The sequence below is a fragment of the Atta cephalotes genome, assembly GCF_000143395.1.
Source record: "Atta cephalotes unplaced genomic scaffold scaffold00001, whole genome shotgun sequence".
Taxonomy (NCBI): domain Eukaryota; kingdom Metazoa; phylum Arthropoda; class Insecta; order Hymenoptera; family Formicidae; genus Atta; species Atta cephalotes.
In genome coordinates, this window is record NW_012130065.1 from 5,710,737 (window position 1) to 5,733,232 (window position 22,496).

The window sequence follows — 22,496 nt, forward strand, 5'->3', positions numbered from 1 at the left end:
TATATATACTACTTACTATAGTACTATACGTATATATATATATATATATATATATATATATATATATATATATATATATATATATATATATACATTCTTATTCCTTACATATAGAAATCATGAAACAAAAATAAAATAGATATTTTTCAAAAAAGTCCCAATTGAATGCAATTCTTATTTTGCATCGGTAAGAATCCTCTAAAATCTTTAACTAAACTTCGAATCCAATAATCCTATTTTATTTCAGTCTATATCCAAACTCTAAATTCCAGTTTCGACATCGTAAGTCGTCTTACTGATTCTTTAAAGCTTTGCTGAGAAAACGAGTATTCAAGATTCAAATAAAGAAAATTAAATACGCGCCGATTAAATCAATCAGAACCTGGGAGTGTTCTCAAAGAAACTTATGCTATTTCTTCCTGATAAACGGTGCATTTAATGATAAAATCTTAAGGGCCAATCTACTTTGTATATCGTTTAAATGAGAATAACTATAGGGATTCTTTGTAAACATAATTTAGAGTTTAAAAAGATATTAACACAGAATCTATAATTTATTTTTCGTCCTTAACTAAAATTTTATATTACTCTGTTATCTATGTTATAATAGTCTTACCTATAATATTAAAAGATTACAATGAATTACAAGTGATTACTTCCAAATGGAGATCGGTTTTATAAAAAATGAATTTCAAATTCATCAAACGACTTGTCATTTGGATGAAAAGCGGTAGTGATGAATCACTTCGTAGTCGTTATTTTCGTGCAATTTAGGTCACATCTTTAGGGATTTTAACGTTTTAATGAAAACTAAAAAAATGATATTAGAAATTATTACTTTACTTAATCTATTATAGTTGAAGTACTGAAAAATTATCTTCTAGTACCATGAATGCACGACTGCTTAATTATTATAAATCATCTCACTGCGGTCATTAACCTGATTCAAGTGACGGTCGCATCGCGTCTATTTCTGCTATGTCATCGCCAAGAAAATTTGCCTGTGTATTTCTTCTTTTAGGCAATTTTCTTCATACAGACTAATAGAGCATTAATTGCGCATTAATAAAAGATTCCATACTAATTATACTAATTATATTAAAGTCTACGAAAAAAACTTAACAATTTTAAATTATTTCTAATATATCTTTGCCTACTTAATACGAATTTGTTTTCCTAATTTGGTTATTACACTTTTGAGGAAAATAGCAAAAAATTATTTTGAGAGTTTTCATGACGTAGTACTAGCAACAATTTTTTTTCAAAATTTTTAATGTAAATGTGTTCAAAAATATCAATTTTTAGTTTTAAAATGTTGTCATTTTATTTTGATATAATTTTTCGTATTCAAGATATGTATAGCAGTTGAAAATATATTTATATTATATTTTTTTTGTTATTTTCACATTGTTTTTTAATTAATATGATCCAATTATGTGCACAAGAATAGTATTATATAAGTACAATAACACTTTTTACATAATGCAGAATTAAGATGGAATATCTTTTTCATGTATTATACGAGAAAAGAGCTATTTTCAAATTATTATAACTCGGAAAATAATATCAAAATAAAACAATTTTTAAAATTAAAAGTTAATACTTTCATTATTCATTTATACTTTATACTTAACATTATTATACTTTCGTTATTCTGATAGCATTAATAAAATTTAAAAAAATTTATCAATATTATAACTTCATGAAATCCTCAAAATCATTTTTTTTTTGTCTCTTTGATGGTATTTTTCTCAAAATACAGTGACATGATAACTAACTTCGAAAAACGGATTCGTGTTCAGCTTCTAAGATACTACGGAAAACGATAAAGTTCGTTCAGACACTAATCCAAATATAGAAAATTTGGTTCTAGTAAAATGAATTAATTTTCACACATAATGTAGTTTATAATGTGATGAACAAAAGATGTTATAGACAAAAGATTCAATAATGAATAGTTTTTGAACTACGGTGTCAAAGGTGCTCTGTGTAAGCACAATTAAATTTTACACCTTTGATGCAGCATAGTTCAAAAACTATTCATTATCGAACCTTGTGTCCATGATATCTTTTGTCTACCATATTATAAGCTTCATTTTATGTGAAAACTAACTTACTTCATCGGAACCCAATTTTCCATATATAATTAGTATGGGATCCTTTGTGGCTTATGCGACGTCGTTTTAACAAAGCATCGCGACCCGTGGTTTGGACGCATAGGAAGTTCACTGAAAGATCGCGTCTTTCGACCGAAAAGATCGTCCCGATCCTCCGCGCGCGCATTACAGTGAGCATTGAAGCGTATGTCCGCTTCCGTACTCCATCGCAAAATGGTCCGTAATCGGTTGAAAATCCGCAGATCGTTATGCACCCCTCCCCTTGTTCTCACCGCCAACTCGTATTTTCCGGGTAGGCAGGATCTTGAGACAAAATGGGTTAAGTGCACGAGCACGATGGCAGAATGGGGAATTACAGGGTGAGGGCGGGTAGGAATATTTCTCTTTCCGACGACGAGCCAGGACGGTCAGAAACCACTTCCCGTGGGTGGCGTTCATGCTTTATGTCATGGTCTACATCCGTCGACGTACCGTTGTCGACAGCGTACGAGTTTACGATATTAATGAATCAATTATCCTGGCATTCTATATTAATGTGCTGAAATTATCGGTTACGAGCCAAGACAGGTGTTTTGCTCGTTCAAACATAAGTTATTGCAATTGTTCGAATTGTGTTTGAAAATTATTGAACTTCCTCGAAATGATGCAATTTAGAAGAAATGCTGAAACCGCTGCATCTCACGTCGCACGAATTGCGAAGTACCATAAAGACAGAAAGAAATGCAAAAAGGTAAAGAAATATTACACCAGACATGTCTCTCATTTACTGCACGTTATACATCAAGCAGCGCACTGTTTTCTTTGTTCATAATATTTCTACATTTTATTCACCACTACCACAATGTTGTAGCAAAAGAGTCTGCTACTTTTGTTATAAAAGAAGGTTAACGATATTTTTATTGGCATATATGCAGTGATTATAAAAATAACAAATTTAAATAAAATTTAAAAGAAGAAATCTCTTGGTCTACAATAAGTACATACTATTCTTTTTTCGTGCAATTAATATGATTAAAACAAATTTCTTTATGATATGTTTAATAATTTTTATTCAATACAGTCTCTTAAACAAACTCAATCAGAGCTAAAAGTAATTCTGTATTTAAGAGAAAACCCTTCAAAAAACTGTTGCGTTACATATTTGTGTTAAGCAGAACAACATAAGATATGCATATAAATTAAATAAGAAACATATATCGAAATGCAAAGATTTAAAAAATTTTCATATGTATTCATTTATAGAAATTCATTTATACAGATGACTCCTATGAAAAAAAATAGAAATATATGGCATTACTATCTGCTACATCAGTTGTGATGCCCATTTTGTCAAACGTTCATTTTTGCTTATCTTATGAAAAAGTTAATCATTGCAAAATTATCAACAGTATTACAAAAACTATTATTATCATCTGATAGAAGACTTTCTAGTTTGTATTTATATTTTTCAAGTTTTATTTTTTAGTTTTTATTTAAGAAATATTCTCCAAAAACAAAGTGGCATAGCGCTATCGATCATCTTTTTCTACAAGATAATGTACTGCTCTTATAAAATAGCTTAATAATGAATTGAATAAGTAAATTCACTAGTAATAAAGTTTCAAATTTTTATAGAATGTGTAAAATCAATTTTATAGAATAGACAAGAATTTATTAACACATTTTCAAAAAATTATCTTTTTTGTATAATTTTAAAATTTGAGCACTCAAGTATTTTTTCATATTTGAATTTTATTCGCCAACAAAAGTAAATCTTCATTAAAAAATAGAACTTGTTCTGTACTACATTCTGTTTTATTTTATGCGAAATCCTGCGACCTACTTCCTTTATGGCAACAACTTTTTAGCACTGTTCAAATTTTTAAAATTAAGCTCTTTATATTACCCATCAATTTATTATATTTTTTGGTTTTTCGTATCATTTCGACTAATTCAAAAGGTATGTGAAAAACATTCATTTTTAAGGACAATGAGGTGCTATTATATTAACGGACAAATTGTGGAAATCAACTTATTTATAAATAACTCGCTATTCGGCCGCGCCTATATCATCTGTCTTCGCTTTTTACGATACGTGATCACGATGTAGGTCAATGGATGCGCGAATATCTTCTAAAGGTATTCTCCGTCAACCAATGTGAGGGATTTTCTGCACGACAGAAAGAAAAGGAGAACAATACCCCACTTATTCGAGAGGGACAAAAACAAAAGCTATTGTGTTTGAATTTGTGATCAACAAGCATCGAAATGCACGTAATTTATCGATAGATTAACTAGTTTTAATAAGTATAATAATAATAAAATTTTGTTAAGCTAATGCATTAATATAAAAATTAACAATGCTATATTTTTCTAAAATTTGTCACAAATATGAAGTTAAACTGAGTTTAAATAATCAAGAGCTATTCTAAAATTATTTACATCGCTCAATGCATTTTTAATAATGAAATTATTGCATGCCTCGCATATTTGCCGTGTCTATCGCGCTAGTTCTTATTTTCATACCGATTCTTCGATAACTCCTTGTAACGTAGCTTTCTTACACGCGGAGTTCTTACATTCTAGACTAGATGTTATTGGATATCGTCCAATTCTCAAACCTGCTACAGCTCCCTTGGGATGCACAGGCTACGAAAGAATAAAATTTTACCGATGATAGGTTACGAACTAAAATCGGAAGAGGAAATAACCACAGTTAAGAAAGACAAACAAATCTATCGTTTTATTGGACAGATGCTCTTAAACTTCTCTTCTAACAAGATTTTCGGATAGAACAGAAAGACGAAAAATACAGAAAAGATTACTGCGATTTATAAATAATTCGCCATATAAATATTAATTAATTTAATCGTGTTTTTGTGATACATGTTATCATGTTATCCACATCAAATAAAATTATTATTATTCTATAAAGATTTCCTGCCTGTTCTAAACTCTACAGCAAGAGAAGTGATCACTTACTTCAATCAAAATCGAATCATCGGGGCACTATAGTTGAGTGCAAAGTCGAGGACTGTATATCAAAAGCGACAGTCCAATAGTTTCAATGGCCATTTTATCGTAATAAAAATATATACAATTGGAGAAATTATTGTTTGAACGTTAAAGGAAATATCAATAATATTTATCATACTGTCCAACGATAAAAGTAGATAAAGAAGCTTTTGATACAATAATATTGTAATTATAAAGAAATTTTAAAGCCCTCACAATTTAAAAATTGCTTTAACAAATTTATATATAAGAAGTTGCTTCTTTGAAAGAATTGAAAGTTTAAGTAAAGCTACAGCTTGGAGCGATTATTATCAGGAATCAATCTCTGATGCAAATAAAAAAGCATACGAGGAATTAAAACACGACGTTGGATAATGTCCAGGCCATGATGTCGAATCTAACAGGTCACTTGAAATTCACGAGGATATCATACGGTCACCGAGCATCCGAAGAGTTCTAAAGCTGCTTTCAATTTCTTCATTCTATTTTACTCGTTCTTTTCGTACCTCATCTTGCTTCTACTTATCGTGAGATAACGAGGTGGAACGAGTCAGATGAGGAATCAAATGGGTTCGAGACTCCAGATTGAATTCGTGGATTTCTGAAGCGTCAAGGATCATCCCGATGATTTTCCACTTTTGCTTTTTCTTTTCGTCTACCTCGATACCTCGCTCATTAATACTTCATTTTTACTAGTTCTATTTTATCCGCGTTTTATACCACGATATACGATATTTTTAATATAATAGGCAGATTCTATGTACAGACTTTTCTCATTCCCTACTACATATTCCAAAATCGGATTAATCAAGGATATGTACACGCAAGCTGAATTTATTCTCAAAAAAAATATCGATTTACTAGAGTTTATTAATTTAAGTTTATTTTAAATTTCTAATACTAACATTTATGCCTTCAATATTTATTTGTGTGAATCGTATAAGAGATTTTTTAAAATCCTTTTTCCTAAAGTGAAAAATGTAAATAAATTGAAATTATTAATATTTTTTAATATTTTATTAATATTTTTTAAGGTTTTTAATATTTTTAATTAACATCTAAATGAAATAATCTTTAAAACGCAAATAATTGAAATAGCTGATTGCTCTGTTTTCAATGTTAATAAAATTAATTAAAAAATTCTTCACATTTCTTTCTCTGTTAAATAAATGTACTATATTATTATATAAAAGTAAATACGTAATCGTTTTATCCCGAGCAGTAAATAAAAATGAATTGCTTAAGAAGTTCTTCCGTGAAGCAAAATCCAACAATATAAGTATTATCGGTATAAAACGCCTTGGGACGTATTTTAATGTACCAGAAGAAAATCATTTCACATAATACAGCATCTTGAAAGGCGTACAATCTGATTAAAATTACATCTTTGCAACGCAAGCTGAATTTATTCTCGAAAAAAAATTTATTTATTAGATAGAATTTACTAGAATTTATTTACTAATATTTATTTACTAGAATTTATTTATTAATTTAAGTTTTATTCCAAATTTCTAATACTTGTTTGTGTTTATGCCTTTATATTTATTTGTAATCTCATAAAATTGCTCATAAGCGATTTTTAAAAATACAATTTGAAAAATCATTTAATTACATATTTTTAGCAGTAGAGAACATAAGGCAATTTCTAGTTTTCCAGAGGGTAAATGGAAAGTACAAAAATTTACATTATGTTTTCACATGTTTTCTGCAATATGAATAAAATAGATTTTTACAAAGAGGTTGCACACTACCTGCAGGAGATATTATAATTCTTGTGTCAAAGAGCTGATTCTTGTATTCGTAGTAAAAACAAGTATTTTTCACTTAAAATACTTTTTCCGACAGGCGCGGTATGCGCTGTAACCAACCGCAGTAATGTCTTTTGGAGCGTCGTTTATGAGACTTTATTTTTTTTCCTCAGTGAGAGGGACTCTCGACAATGAGAGTTCATGCATAACCACCAAGACTGTAGTAAAGCAATAAGAATAGTACGCATACGAGCCACTGCTAACTTAATTCCATCACAATAGAGCAACGAAAAAATGGAACCAGTATGCCATAGTCTTTTATTAGTTCCACCTACCCGCATCCTGATCCACGTCGTTTATTTGTAATTCAAACGCAATATAAGCGAAAGTACCTCATAAGTCTTGCCAATGCGAATATTTATTCAAAACTGAATCTTTAAAACATTCATTTTCGACATAAGAAAGTATTTGATGTAGCGGAATGTAACGATGTCGCCAAAATAAATTTAATAAAAATCAGATCAAAGGCAAACTGTCTATAAGCGATTCAATGAAAAGCCTTACATACTTGATCAACGTAAATTCTATTTATACCAAAAAAACGCAAAAATATTTTTGCGAGCGAGGAAAGTATAAGCTGCGCACTATAAAAAGAAAAAAAGTTGAAAGGAACGGCAAGCTATGCATTTGTTAAGTTTGCTACCACTAAAGTGGTAATTTAAGATTGAACGCTTATGTACAATGTAACAACATGTAATAACACGTAACTTTAATTATTTTACATTGAAAAAGAAATTTTGAACGTTACTCATTAAATATACAATCTCCATTATTGTGTATTTAATTATCGACTATAATTATTTCGTGCGCGGACGTTCTCAATTTAATGGTCGAAAATTCTATACGATGTATCAACCATACATATAACTAAATAATACATTTAATAGATTGGAAAATTCGATATAATAAACGTAATTGAAAATAATTTATACATAAGTATCATTCTTATTTAAAGTTTAATCTTCTTTGAGCTTCATTAGATAATAACTATTTCAAAAGAATGCGTTTTCTGTTAAATAATGCATTATTTTACATGTAACATTTTTCCTTACGTAAAATTTACTTTACACAATCTATAATTCGTCAGAATTCAGAATAACATTCTAGTTATAATTTTTTGTATGAATTATCTGAAAAACAAAGAGGATTAAATATAGAGTCATAAAATATTTTTAAAAACAATTTTAAAAAATGATTTTGTTTAAAAGATTAGACAATATGCAAGCGTTTTGATTCGTAAATAATCCCTTTAACGCACAACTACATATCACACGGATTGCTCCAAAATGGTGTAACACCTTGCATAATTACGATGGAAATAATGTCTGCATTGTTGTAAATGCGCGCATTCTGCGAATGGCATATGTAGAGATATATAAATTTAACACTGCACACACTATGTTACGCTCTCTCGTGATAATACGATTATTTCTAGGATTATATATCGCATTAAAAGCTTATTTACTTTGTTATAATTGTTTGCTTAGGACCACAAATCTTTAGCTTTCTCATATATTTTTCTTATGCATTGCATAATGTAAACTGACATAAACTGTATTATAAAATTCGTAATTTTTTATTATTTAGGATCGTAAAAGAGAATTAAACCATTATTTTATTTGAGAATTTAATTTGTTGAATTCATTTTATTGAATTCAATATATATGTTTCATGTATCAAATTGAAAAAAATTTTTAAATCACAGTATCTTTGCAGTTTATCATTTGTATCATACATTATTATATTTGCAATATATCATATCATAAATATTGTAGTATATCAATTCTTCATAATTTTATAAATTATAGCGCAATAAGCATCGTCAATTTTCTATTTGTTCGATTATTCTCCTTGACCGCGCACAGAATTCAAAAGGTCTTTCAATTTTCTTTTGAGACTACTATACAACGATGATAGATAATCTCTACATTCCCGGAAACTCGTAAATTCAGAATGCATAACGTTGAGAAATATAGATTGTCGATAAAATGGTTCTGTGACAAATTTGATAGAGTGAAAAACATTTGATGCAAAATAAATAATATACGATGTTAATATCAAGATCTCTGCAATAAACGTCATTTGGTAACGTGATTATATGTATATATCTATCCTATCCGCAACAAATAAACTCGTTTAAAGCTTACGACTTAAAATCAAATTTTAAGAATCTTTATCTTTAAAGATTCCTGCATTTTATCGAACAATATCAAAGCATATTTTTTCTACTGGTTTTATTTTTAGGTAAGCAAGAATTTTTAATTAGCAAGCATCATACATTTTTGAACTCTTAAATTATTCTGAGTAACTTGTATTCATAGAATTCGTGAAAAAAGGAAAATATTTTTAATGTTTTGTATACATCGTGATGAGAATGGCAGTATTATATTAACAGAGTTGTATTCACCACTTGCACAATTCATACTGAATAGTCAATTCTGAGTTTAGATAGCTCGAGGCGAAGATTCTTATTCCATCGGGGCGAAAGTTCTATTGCATTATAACAGAGCGGTAGTACAATGAAAGTTTAACGAGTTATAAGCTCGGCAAGAATCGTCGCGGTATGGCACATGTACGAGATACATATCACGTTAAAGAGAGTACCGGGATTTCCTGTCCACTAAAGTTAGGACAATAAATCGAACCGGAATGCTAATTCGACTGAATAGTTTGTCTCGCGCTTTGCCTTCCTATTGCCGGCATGATATGCTAATGACATTCCTGTCTAGATTCTTGTCTTCTTCTTCTCCGCCTTTCCGAGGCGGAATATATATATCCTACAAGTATCTGCTTTTATTCAACTTTTAGAAAGAAAGTAAGAAATTGTAATTAATAGATAAAAGAGAACTCCATTTTCCTACGAATCGATTATCTACAGTTCAACTGCCTACATGCCTACACTTTTGCACACAAATACAAATTTCAGAAGGAATTTTGCCTACATGTATTATTGCAAGTATCATTCTTTGGTTTAAAACATAAATTCTGTGTTTTAAAACATAAATTTTCTGTTTTAAAATACAAATTCTCTGATTTAAAAACACAAATTATTTTCTTACGTAATTTAACCTTAATTTTATATATAAAATAATATTTGTGCACAAAAGTGTTTGTAGTCAATCAATCTGTAGGCAATAATACGTGTGTACAATCGATCTGTAGACAAATGAGATGTAGGCAAACGGTGTTACAGACAATTAATTTGTAAACAAAAGAAGTCATAAATAAAAGACAAAATTCTTCTAATCTCAATGAATATTATTTAAAGAATATGATTCTTATAATATATCTTTGTAGAAAGATATCTCAAAGTAACTGGCATACTCAGAGAGCAGTAATAGTTCATCCATTCGATACGAAACCATTTCAAAGAACATATCTTTTGATTAGTTTTGTTGGACATTTAAGAAATTCTACACTTACCAACCGTATTCACACCTATCCAGGCATTACTGTTGTAATCCCAGAACTTTCGAAGAGAGCTTACATATAGATGCCGCACAGAAAGGGAGGCGAAAGAGAACAGAAAAAAAGAAGCAAAAGACAGCGGACGAAGAGAGTGGAAATGGAAGGATCCAGCTAAACGAGCAGATTCGTAATCCTTTTACTGCCGCACGACGAAAGGCTTTGATGCTGACGAGCTTAGCGCTTAGCGACTTTCGTAACCGTGTCAAGCCGGCCTAAAGGACGAGTTGAGACTGAGATGCGTCGGCAAGCCTTTAGCGCGTTAAGAGCCATTCGTCCAGATCTTTTCTGACATTACGTCTGCTTTTGAGATTATATCCCCGAGACTAAGGTACGAGGAATTTACCGTTTGACGAAATGTCACACGTTCTTTCCGTTAAAAAAAATCTTATCCCATTGTTATAGATGCAATTCTTCAATTATAAATATCGTTCCCTTATCTTCTTCAATTTTAATTTTCTCTCTTTGTCCACCAAAAAATATCACTTTGTTTCACAATAAACGGAAATGTACTTTCATTTCGTATTGGAATAATGCTAATTAATACAATGTATTATTGTAAAAAAATCCTTATCCGACTTGACTATGAAATGTAATCATCTTGGAAACCGTGAAAGTAATTGAAACACAAAAGTTCTTAAGACAGATCAGCGAGCTTTTAGGAAAATATCGATAATGTGCGGCCGTTACTCTTCCGAACAATTGCGTTAGCGAATATCGTAAGACAGAGCGTTATAGATTTAAGATGATTTAAGATGTCGATGCCGATCGTAAAAGACGTACCCCTCCCGCACTTAAAACTTCTTTATGGGATAAAATTTGAACTTTAAGAAGATTATTTGCAAGGTGATGATATTAAAGATGTTAGAAAGTACAATTTGAAAGTTGAATTTTCTATAATATTTCGGGCCTAATGTAAAGAAAGAAACTATTTAATTTTTCATTCGAATATCGTTCGCGGTATGATCGCTGTAATTAAATATAAACGCCACAGTCTGAAACTCGACAGTAATCAAGCCGACGTTAAACTCAACCTTCTATTCAAAAATTCATCAGTCAAAAGAGTTATTAAGAAGATGAGTTCCATCTTCTAAAAAGAATACTTAATGAAGAATGAAATGCTGGTATATCATAAAAAATAAATATCTTAGTTATATTCTATTCTTAACATTCTAAGATATATCGCCAATTTTAAAAGACTTATAATTCGAATTGTATACTCTTCATTTTAATATATGTTCTATACGTATGTATATTTCTAATTACTATATTACTTTTTATATATTACTTTTTATATCACAGTATAAAATATAGAAAATATAGAAAATATAAGATAATAGAAAATATAAAAAACAGTATAAAAATTAGAAAATATAGAATTCTATTTTGAATTCTAACACACATTATAAAAATAGATTTTAAGCCAATAATATCATAAAATACTAAATTATGATGTTATTGAGTGGAAATATTATGTTGCCTTCCAATTCTACGGATAAGAAATGAATCATTTTTGAGTCACGAGGAAAGTTCAGCAAAAATAAAATTCAAAAATATCTAAAATATTGCATAAATATATAGAGTAGACAAATCTAAACATAAAATAACTTTTTGTAGCAATTGATATTCGATTTTAGGAATTTAAGAATATTATTTTAAACGTTATGCAGTTTTGTCTGACAATATAAATTCGGTAAGTGTAAAATTTAAAAACTCTAAAACTTTCCATGGATAGATGAACTTAATAATTAGACGAAATAATTTTTGTATTTAGTGATATTAGGGATGAAAACATCCACTTGAAAAAAATCAGTTTCTAAACGAATATCGTCGAAACAATGAAAAAATATTTTTAATAAAACTTAAAAGCACTTTTATTCAAAACATTTTTTCATATTTCTTATTATTACGGCGATATCCGCTAAAAACGTAAACACTGATTTCTTTCAAAAAATGTTTCTATCCCTAAAACAGCAGCTACAAAAAATGTTTTATAATTAGATCTACTTTTATACTCACATAAAATTTCAAATTTTTTTAAATTTTACACAGACTTTCACAAAAAGGACTGCATATTTTAAAAGACATTCTTAAATCAGATTGTATATCTTGCTTCCACTTTTCTTTAAAATGTTCCTTATATTATCATTCACAAAAACGTATGTATGGATGTACATATAAAGTATAAATGTCCGCAATATATTGAGCTCAGGTCCGTTGGGTTTGCTAAGCCCAAATGACTATGTGAATCAGTCATCCCTACGGGAAAGTAGCTTTCTCGCAAGAAATTGTATCTAAACTATCATCTAAACGAGATGAAAACTGCAGAGAAGACATCTTACATATTTCAGCTTGTCGCCCATGAGAGACGATTGTCGACCTCAGCTTCGCGAACAATGGCTGCAATGAGTTTAGGTTTCATCGTTATGGTCACACCATGGACGATTCAGGAAGTCGTTGCAGCCTGCACCGGAAGTAAGCCACCGCCATTTCTCGACTTCCTGGCCACGTGGCTGGCTCTTTCCAACAGCTTCTGGAATCCTTTCCTTTATTGGCTGCTCAACAATCATTTCCGCCGAATTTCGAGGGAGTTTCTCTACACTAAGGTAAGAGTATATCAAACTTAAATTTTAAGTTAATTAGTGTTAACAAGTTTTTTATTTATTGCATTGATACGTAAAGTATAGAAAAGGAAATACAAATAAAGGAATAAAAAATAAATTGCAAAATGGAATGCAACTATAAAATTTTATTTGCTTTGACACAAAATTTGAAATCAAGAAAGAACCATATACTAATGTGATTAATTTATTTTCAATAGAAATAACAAAACGACAAGTTTTATATTTTTTTTTTCATCAATTTATTTTAGAATAATAGAATTTATTTCGCTTCTGCTTCCTTGTATATCCCAAAATCAATTCATCCGGCTTTTGCGAATTATATTAGACTATTACGGCCGTAGTCAACATTATTTCATATGTGTGAATTTTACGTAAATTTTGTTATGTACAAGTGGAATTGCACGCATTCGTGGATGCGTGTTTTTAAACGTCCATTAAAGTTTAGTCCAAGCACTTATAACAAGTGACAAATAATTTTTCCCTACTAACTGGAAACAAAAATTGGAAAAAGAAATAGAAGTAAAATATCACATTTTGTACAAGATAAAATCACAAAAATAAGACATAAATATAAATAATCTTTTTCATGCGCAGTTAATTTGTACATAATAATTTGTTATTAATGATCATTTATAATTAGTAAATATATAATAATTATAATTTATAGTAATATTTGTAATTTATGATAATATATATAATTGCAAATATATAATAATGTTAATAATTTTATAATCAATAATAAATGTTTATAATCAATGATAAATTATAATTAATAAAACATTTTATATATAAAAATGTAACGTTTCTATATTCTATATTATAATTCAAATATGTTGGATGCAGCAACGCGTATGATCAAGAAAATAAAATAGCGATAAGTAAGATAAAATATAAACTAAGGAGAGAAGAAAAGTACAGTAAACAGAAAATTTATACGATTAGAAAGGTTCAATAAATTTGTAAGGCAAACGCTTTCTTTGTTTATCTAGGTTTCTTTTTCTCCCGATTGTTTTATCTTTTCGTTACATCACAGGTTCCGCATTTTCCGGCTTCTGATTTCACGCTTCACTTCTTTTATTCCGCGAAATCAATCGTGCTGCAACAGAATCAGTAAATTTCTCGAAGAGAATGGCGGTTCATGTCACCAGCGTACGAATGAAGACGTACGACTTAACGTGACTTTCTAGGAAAACACGATGGAAAGTGATAGTATCTACCCGAGAAAACAAGATTTATCCGGTGCAAAACGCGTTACGCAATGCCCTTGATACTTTCCATGATAGATCTAGTGGTTGATTCCTTCTTTTTTGCTGAATTTTCTTTTCGGATTCAGCAGGAAAGAGGGAAAACGGCAGTACGTCGCGTAGCTTGGCCGCGGCCACATAGATCTTGCTTCGACTTTACAGACCATGAATTCCGAAAAGCTGTCGGTGCGCAGTAAATCTTTAATTGCCACGCGAAGTGCACCGCGGCCTCCTCTCTACGCAAGCCGGATGCAAAACTACATGCAAGTACAATAAAATACTCGTGCAGCATGTTTGATATTTCTTTACAATTGGTATACGTGAGTTTTGATTGGCAAACGACGAATGAGTTTGAAGTAAAACGATGTCAGTGGATCAAAATGTATCGTGTGAATCAATTTACTTATTGTATTTTCATTTTAAAAAATGTTAATCGATTAATCGATAAATTCTTAAAATTATAATAAAATTATGAAATTGGAAGATCACAATTAAGCATATATTTAAAATCCAATACTAGAATTGTTTTTAAATATTGAGTGATTTCTACATATTACTTTTTCAATTTCAATATTAGATTTTATTATAAATAATAAGTATCTTGAAGTTTTAATTAAGAAAAAATCATCTTAATATTTGAATTTATTATTAATAATAAATCAAAGATATGTGAATTATTATTGGAAAAAGTACATAGAAAGAATTATAGATTTGTGCATAACAACTCATAATCTGCTTCTGTATATACATTAAATTTTATGATGGCACAAGTATTCTGTATGTATTAACGTTTTGATAAAGCAATCAATTAGCTTATAAAAATTGCTTTACACATATATGAGTATATATACTCTTAATAGAATAAGTACCTTGGGAATCATATGTCGGATATTGCAGTTAAATCTTGGTTTTTATTGACTCAGATATTGCTCATAAAATTTATATAAAACAATTTACATAAGATAGTATTCCAAAACAGAACACAAATATCATTAAATTTCTTACATTCTTTTTGATTATATTTAAAATAATATGAAAAGAATATATTTTACATGTAATGTATAACTTATAATGTAAATATACTTATAATGTAAATATATATAATATAATATATAAATATATATATAAATTAATTGGCATAACCAGCAAATTTTATACCAAGTAAAATGTAAAAATAATTTTGAAAAATTATTATAAATATTATTTCTTTTAAAAAGAGGGAAAAATATAGAGAAAGAAATATTCTATTCTATAAAAATTCTATCATGCATTATTGTAAAAACAAGATTATTATGAAAAATAACAGGAAGTGAAAAGTTATTTTTCATAGCTTGAATTGAAAAAAGAGGTAACATGTAATAATAGTACGCTGTTATGAAACAAACAAACTCCAACTAAATAATTGATATATTATTTTAACTCATGGTACATTGCTACGTAGAAAATAGTTCCCCGAATGTGTATTATATATTCAAACTGTATCCCTTGAGGACCAACGTTACATTTGAAGCATTCTGTTCGTGCCCAAAGTTTATGAAAGCAGCAATATATATCGCTTATAATTAAACTACTCTATGTTAATCTGATAAATGAAATGCATAAATGCATGCATGAATACATTGCGTGATGTTCGATTATCAGAGAGCTTTAAGATCAATTTATTATCCATTCTCAAGGGAAATATTTCAACCTTATCACGCAGGTAATCAATAAAGCTTATAAAATCTACTTCTACTTGGAACGATTGATTTATTGTTTGCAAACTGACAAGCATTATTCAACCATCAATGCATGTCATGATTGATAATTCGGTTAATTTTAATTTCCTTTTTATATGCAGATTCTGTGCAGATCTAAGCCGTTAGGAACAAAACAACACTGCTGCTCGACTAGCACCGGTGGCTTAGATGTTTGCAGCATTGCGGGTATCGACCTATCAGGTATGTTAAATAAATATTCAAAAAAGAAATCAGTTAATCTGAAAAATTTCTTTATGTTAAATTTCATGTAGTGGCAATGCGTATCAACAATAAAAATGTATAATGAATTAAAAAATTTTTAACCAAAATTTAAAAACGTATTTGTTAATCATTTGCGTGATCTTTTTCTAATAAACAATTTGATTAAATGAAAGATCTATGAAATAAAAAATAATTAAAATAAAAATTGAATTATTATAATTAAATTAAAATTAAATTAATTAAATTAACAATAAACTTTTCTATAGAATCTATTTATTGTGTTAATTACAACAAAATTCATCCGGTTGCTTTTACGTTAATGATCTCGCATCAGCAGCAAGGGGATTAACATAATCAGTATTTTGCACTAATTAAACCGAGGGGAATCAGTCTTTTGACAGCATCCATTATCAACATTAACTGAATTCTCATGCTCCATATATGACATCCATAAACGGAGATTTAATGTGGTCGCTAATAATAGTCAGCGACATGATTTTCGCGTAAATTCGAATTGCGTCGTAATCACATTTGAAATCACATATCATATCAAACTTACGACTACTGCTATTGATTACGTTACAACATGTTTATCATTGCTTGCCACAATTGCCACTACGTATTGCAAAACGTTTAAAGTAAAATATTAATAGATCTCTGACATAATTTGACTTTTATTACTTAGATTAATCGGATAAAATTTTTAATTTTGTAATTTCAAATTTAAATAAAAGCTAAAAGAGAATCAAAATCATTAATTTCTTTTATTATCAAAGTAACTATATATATATATATATTAAGATCAATATTATAATACTAAGTAATAACATTTTAAAGCAAAAGTGAATATGGAGACCCTTTATAAATTAATAAATTCAATTTTTATCACGATTTTGTAATATTAAATAAAACAATGTTTGTTTCTTTATTTTTCGGTTGTGCATAAAAGAAGAGAGTAATAGATAAAAAAAATTATATCTATTAAATGCTCTTTCTAGTAAAGAATGAATTTTTAATCTGTAAAAAATAAATGCGATATCTATACTTTCAACGAAATTATAATAATTATGTCTTTCTTTGCAGTAATGATCGTGAGAATATCATTGAATATTACATTAGAAAATATATTATTAATTAATAATTAATTTATCGACTTGATTGAAATAAAATGTGCAATGCCGAAACAAATTAGTTTGCTTCGAATTTATCGTTCAAAACGATAATTTACACTGCGTGGAAATAATTATTATACGTTATTATACGTTATATAATACAATCCTATTAATAGCGAATATTATCATAGCCAGTGCTTGAAGCTTTCATTGTTCGGAATTTTTTATTTCAGGTTTGGAGCGTTGCTCAATGGAACGATGCTCAATGGCGCGTTGTTCCTCGTTATCATTAACGAATACACCGCCGCTCCCTTGGGAAACCGGACATGTAACACATGGTGACGTAGCATCCACGTGAGGTATACACGTTGCATAAATATATGCTTCTACTCTTATTATTTACTATTTGCTATCTGTTATTTTACATTATATAGAATCTTATATTTCCATAATATTAAAATTTAATGTTTTTAATCAATTTGCACAAACAGCTTTATGTTAATAAAAATGTACATGCATCAATAATTCATAAATTACAGAAAAAGAGAAGAGTTTTTTCTTAAATAAATTTTCATAATTATTAACTCAAGCAAGTAATTCATGGGTTCAATGTACCTTTTGCGATTTTTTACATTGCTGTAACTTTTTTATAATATAATTTGAAAATGATATGCTTACAAGGATATTTTTTTGCGTTATTTTCAATGTGAAAATGCACGAAAGTTCAAAGAGGATACTTCAGACCCATACATGATTAGCTTATGTACTTTTCGGCGTTCTGGGTATCTCTTTATTTTTTTATTAAATATACATTTATTGAGTTTCGAATAGTATAAAAGTAAATACACGAAAATGTAAAATTAAAAAGAATTATTTCAATATAATAAATAATAGAAATTTTATAATTTCTGTCAGTCTTCGGAGATCGCTCGGCCGGGGCGGACGTATTGCTTTAGAGCGAGTGTTGCATCATCCTCTAAATTAAATTCTAATAAACTTAATCATATATATTATAATAATATTTATACATGTACAATCCTTTATCTATTATTTTATATTGTTTAAATAATAAAATTTTATTTATTAATTGTAAATTTATAATATGTAGATTTTTCAAAAATATCGATTTTCGATAGTTTAAATAATTATACCTTTTTGAGCGATTACCGTACTATTTTTTTTTGTTAATCCAAAGAGTCAACTAAAAAATCTTACTAAATTTTTTACTTGAACAAATTTAAATTTAAATTTAACAAATTTAAATTTAAAAATTGAAAATTTTTTATCCAAAGTAGTCGTTTTTACGAATTTTTCCAATGTAATTAATTGAAGCATTGTAATTAATTGAAAATAAAATATTTATTTGATTTTTATCTGTCTTTGTCTGACTTTAAAGTACAAATTTCACACGTTTTGAACTAAAAAAATACGCATTCAATCCAGAGATATAGCATGATAAAGTTTATGAATCCTGATGTGATCAGGAAGATAACCAAAAATAATAATGATTTTCTAGGGTTAAATCAATATTAAATTAATTTTCATAATTTATTATTACAAAAACTCTTCATCTAACATATCCAGTTTATTATTGTCATATAATCAGAATGTCATAAATTACAGAGCTGTAGTAACATAAGAACTTTATAAATACAAATCTTTATATCTAACAGAAATAATGTCACGCACTACAAAAAAAAATTTATTATAATTGTGAAAAATATTACTTCAACGAGATTTTGTTTTAAAACCGAAAATTTAATTGGCCCCCGATTTGTAGAATTAGATATGTATATAAATTCACTCTGAAATATTGTTATGTATGTTCTATGTAGCTCGAATCAAAAAAGCAATTGCTTTTCTTAGTTGTATTTTCATATATCGGTCTAATATTATTATTGTTTATTGCTTTTTAATTATGTAAATAAAATATTGCAAAATTAAACTCTGTTTCAGTTTAAATAACAGTAACGATAACGACTAATTTTTGAAAATTAATAATTAACGGTAACTAGTTATTTATTTGAGTCGATAATGAGTAACGGTGACTATTTTTAAAAAGTAATTTTTCAATCCTTGCTAATAATAAATGTCAATGGTAATTTCCAGCCACAGATGCCGCCACGCAGACGGAGGATTTCGGATCCCCGGACGACGCCAGTTAGTACAGCGTGGCGGCAAGCCGACATCCGATGCTCCAAAACTACTGGGCACAATATCCATCATCTATACACCGATATCTGCAAAATCATGTCGCATCCTCGCTGGCACGAGGACGAGTTTCGCTTATCGAAGAAGAGAACAATCATGACGATGTAGCAACGTTAAATGGAACGAGTCGTTATCATCGACAGAGTCACTTAGAATTCACGCGTTTTAAAAGTTTGCCAGATCTTATCCGAGATATGGAACAGCGATGAAACACTGATTAACGGTTATCATTGAATCAAAATGTTGCTGTATATCACTGTCATCATCGTTATTATTTCATCATTATTCTACATAAGAAAGCATGAACTCATCGGTTGCAACAGCATAAGGGAACGTGAATTCCATGCTTCGAAACGAGCATACTCGAAGCGTGTGTCGACACACCACGATTAGCTCTCGTCGCGACGAGATCGATTACGGAAATTAATTACGACACCAACGAGGATACTAATCGCGCTGCTCTCGACGATATACATGTAGATGTTTAATCACGGCGGAGCGCACTGCGAGTGTTAACGTCATTTGCGCCCGCATCCCTATTTTCCACGATTAATTATTCACGCATGAGTGTTCGTCCTACAAGCTGCTCAACATAAAGTTGCTTTTTCTTTGAGCATATAACTTTGAATACTTTCTTCAAAATCTTTTAAGATAAATTCATTTAAAAGCAAATTCCGAATTCGAAGCATTTCTTTTTATTCACAGATTTATTTTTTAAATTTATTTATTAATTTATAAAGGCAAATCCTTATTCAAGAAATCTTATCTTTAATCTTATCTTTTTTTTTAATTTAAACTTTTTGAAGGTAGCTTAAAAATATAAATATACAATAAAGGAGCATATAGCCACAGCTAAAGATTTTTTTTAGAGATAAGTAATATATTTCGAATTCAAAATAATATTACTTATCTCTAAAAAAACGTCTTTAGCTGTGACTATGCTTCTTTATTATATATTCTTACTTTTAAAATAAATTGACAAGGCTGCTTCAAGTTGTGTGATGTACTTCGTACAAGTTGTGTGATGTTAATTAATATTTGCGTATTGAATAATTATGTATTTCGAGAAAAAAATTGAGAATAAATTATATTTAAATTGTAATTGTTTGCTCAAGCTCAAGAGCTCATTGGTATGAATTATGAAGACCAATGCATAATATTTTACATCCATCATTATTATATATGTATTTTATAAAAAAATTTAATAAGGAGATAAATACAGATATTTGAAATAACTCTTTTAATATCGCAGAGTTGTATACCGTAATAAATAAACTGCAGATAAAATATGCAATAGCAATTTTGTTTGCATTTTCAAAAAATGCAAACAACATTGCTATTGCATATAGTTTTTTATTCAATAATTTCTCGTTTTTTGTAAAATTTTAAATTGTTATTAGAGATAAGTAATCTGCGATATTTTCTAAGAAGTTTATTCCAACGATGATATAATAAGGCAAAAATTAATCGTATTATTTTTATTTAGCATAATGCAAATAGAATAATGCAAAAACAGCCTTGTAAATTAAACTATAACAGATTTGAATCAATTGTAATTGTATATTGACTTTTCAAATGCATATTGTATTTGAAAATATCAATATGTAGAGTTTTGTTTAAATCATTACCAAGATAATAATTATATATAAATAAAAAAATTTTTAATGTGGAAATGACTAGAGAACTTGTATAAAACTTCCTAGCAGAAGCAACCTCTAGTACTGACCAATTTATTATTGAAAGACAATAATTAATTTATTTATTTGGCATACTAAACGTACTGAACAACAGTGCTCTTAAAATAAGTACTACTTAAAATAAATAATTAATTACTGTCTTTCAGGCAATATTAGATTTCTGTAAAAAACATTAAATATTGCAGAAGAATTCAGAATAATTAAAAGAAATGTGGAAATAGCATCTCCGCTTTAAAAAGAAACATAGAATCGATATCGTACATAATTTAATGCGTTATATGTTGATGAAATAAAATCTTATATGTAAGAAGAAATTATCTTCTACTAATACTTAGAATTTTCTATTCAGCGAAAGAAGATGTCGAGATGATTGAAAATGAAAACATTAACGAGATCGACGACGCCTTCATAATTTCTCATAAAAAGAGAATCCTCTGAAGACTTTAATATATGTGAAATAATTACACTCTTTCAATTTATAATTAGAAATATTGCGCACTGCTCTGATGTAAAAAGATTTGTATAAGAAGTAATACTCTTTATACGGCTTCTCGTATTGCTAATTTTTTTTAAATATATAAATTAATTTATAAATTTAAAATAATTTATAATTTATTAAATATTATATATTGTTTTAAATATATAAATTAGTTTTTATCATTATATTTATAATTATCTAATTTTCCTTGTTAGAATTTCTCTAGCCTTTTTAAAAGTTTCTTCTATCTTTTTATTATTCAAATGTCATGTTTCGATGTATTAAAAGTTTATGTTACATCAAATTATGTTACAAAATGTATTTCTTATAATATATTTATATTTATTTTATATTAACTTTTTAAGATTTTGTTAATATCACATACAATAGTCTTAATTTTTGTAACATATTTATAAATTTTATATTATTATGGGGATCATTTTAGAAAAAAATATCTTTTTTCGATTATTTTAATTTATGCCGTGAAATATATAGTTAATGACAGATAGAATTGCGTATATCGTTAGATTATATTAACTAGCGAGTAAGTTTTTCAAGAATTTATATCAAGAAACATTTACATTTCACGATGCATAGTCACGTTAAAACAAAAATTAATGCTATTAATGAGTGCCTGAGTGCTCACATGAATGCAGCGATTATTCGCGTATTCTAAATTGACAAAATCCACCTATTGTATTTTATCCGTTTAAATAGTTAATAAATAGCCGGTGAATTATGTGTTTGTTTTCAAATTGCTAATAATCAAGTATATCGTGTGCCTC

The 22,496-nt window shown here is 28.6% G+C and overlaps 1 protein-coding gene across 1 annotated transcript in view; it reads left to right on the forward strand.

The window, feature by feature from the left end:
• The window catches only part of LOC105625749 (trace amine-associated receptor 9), a 39,042-nt gene extending 21,359 nt beyond the window's left edge, over positions 1-17,683 (forward strand). Inside the window, exons 6-8 of the mRNA XM_012207072.1 lie at positions 12,736-12,990; positions 16,093-16,192; positions 17,559-17,683. Of these exons, the coding sequence (XP_012062462.1) occupies positions 12,736-12,990; positions 16,093-16,192; positions 17,559-17,683 (480 nt within the window). The remainder of the gene's footprint in view (positions 1-12,735; positions 12,991-16,092; positions 16,193-17,558) is intronic.
• Positions 17,684-22,496: the final 4,813 nt, after the last annotated feature.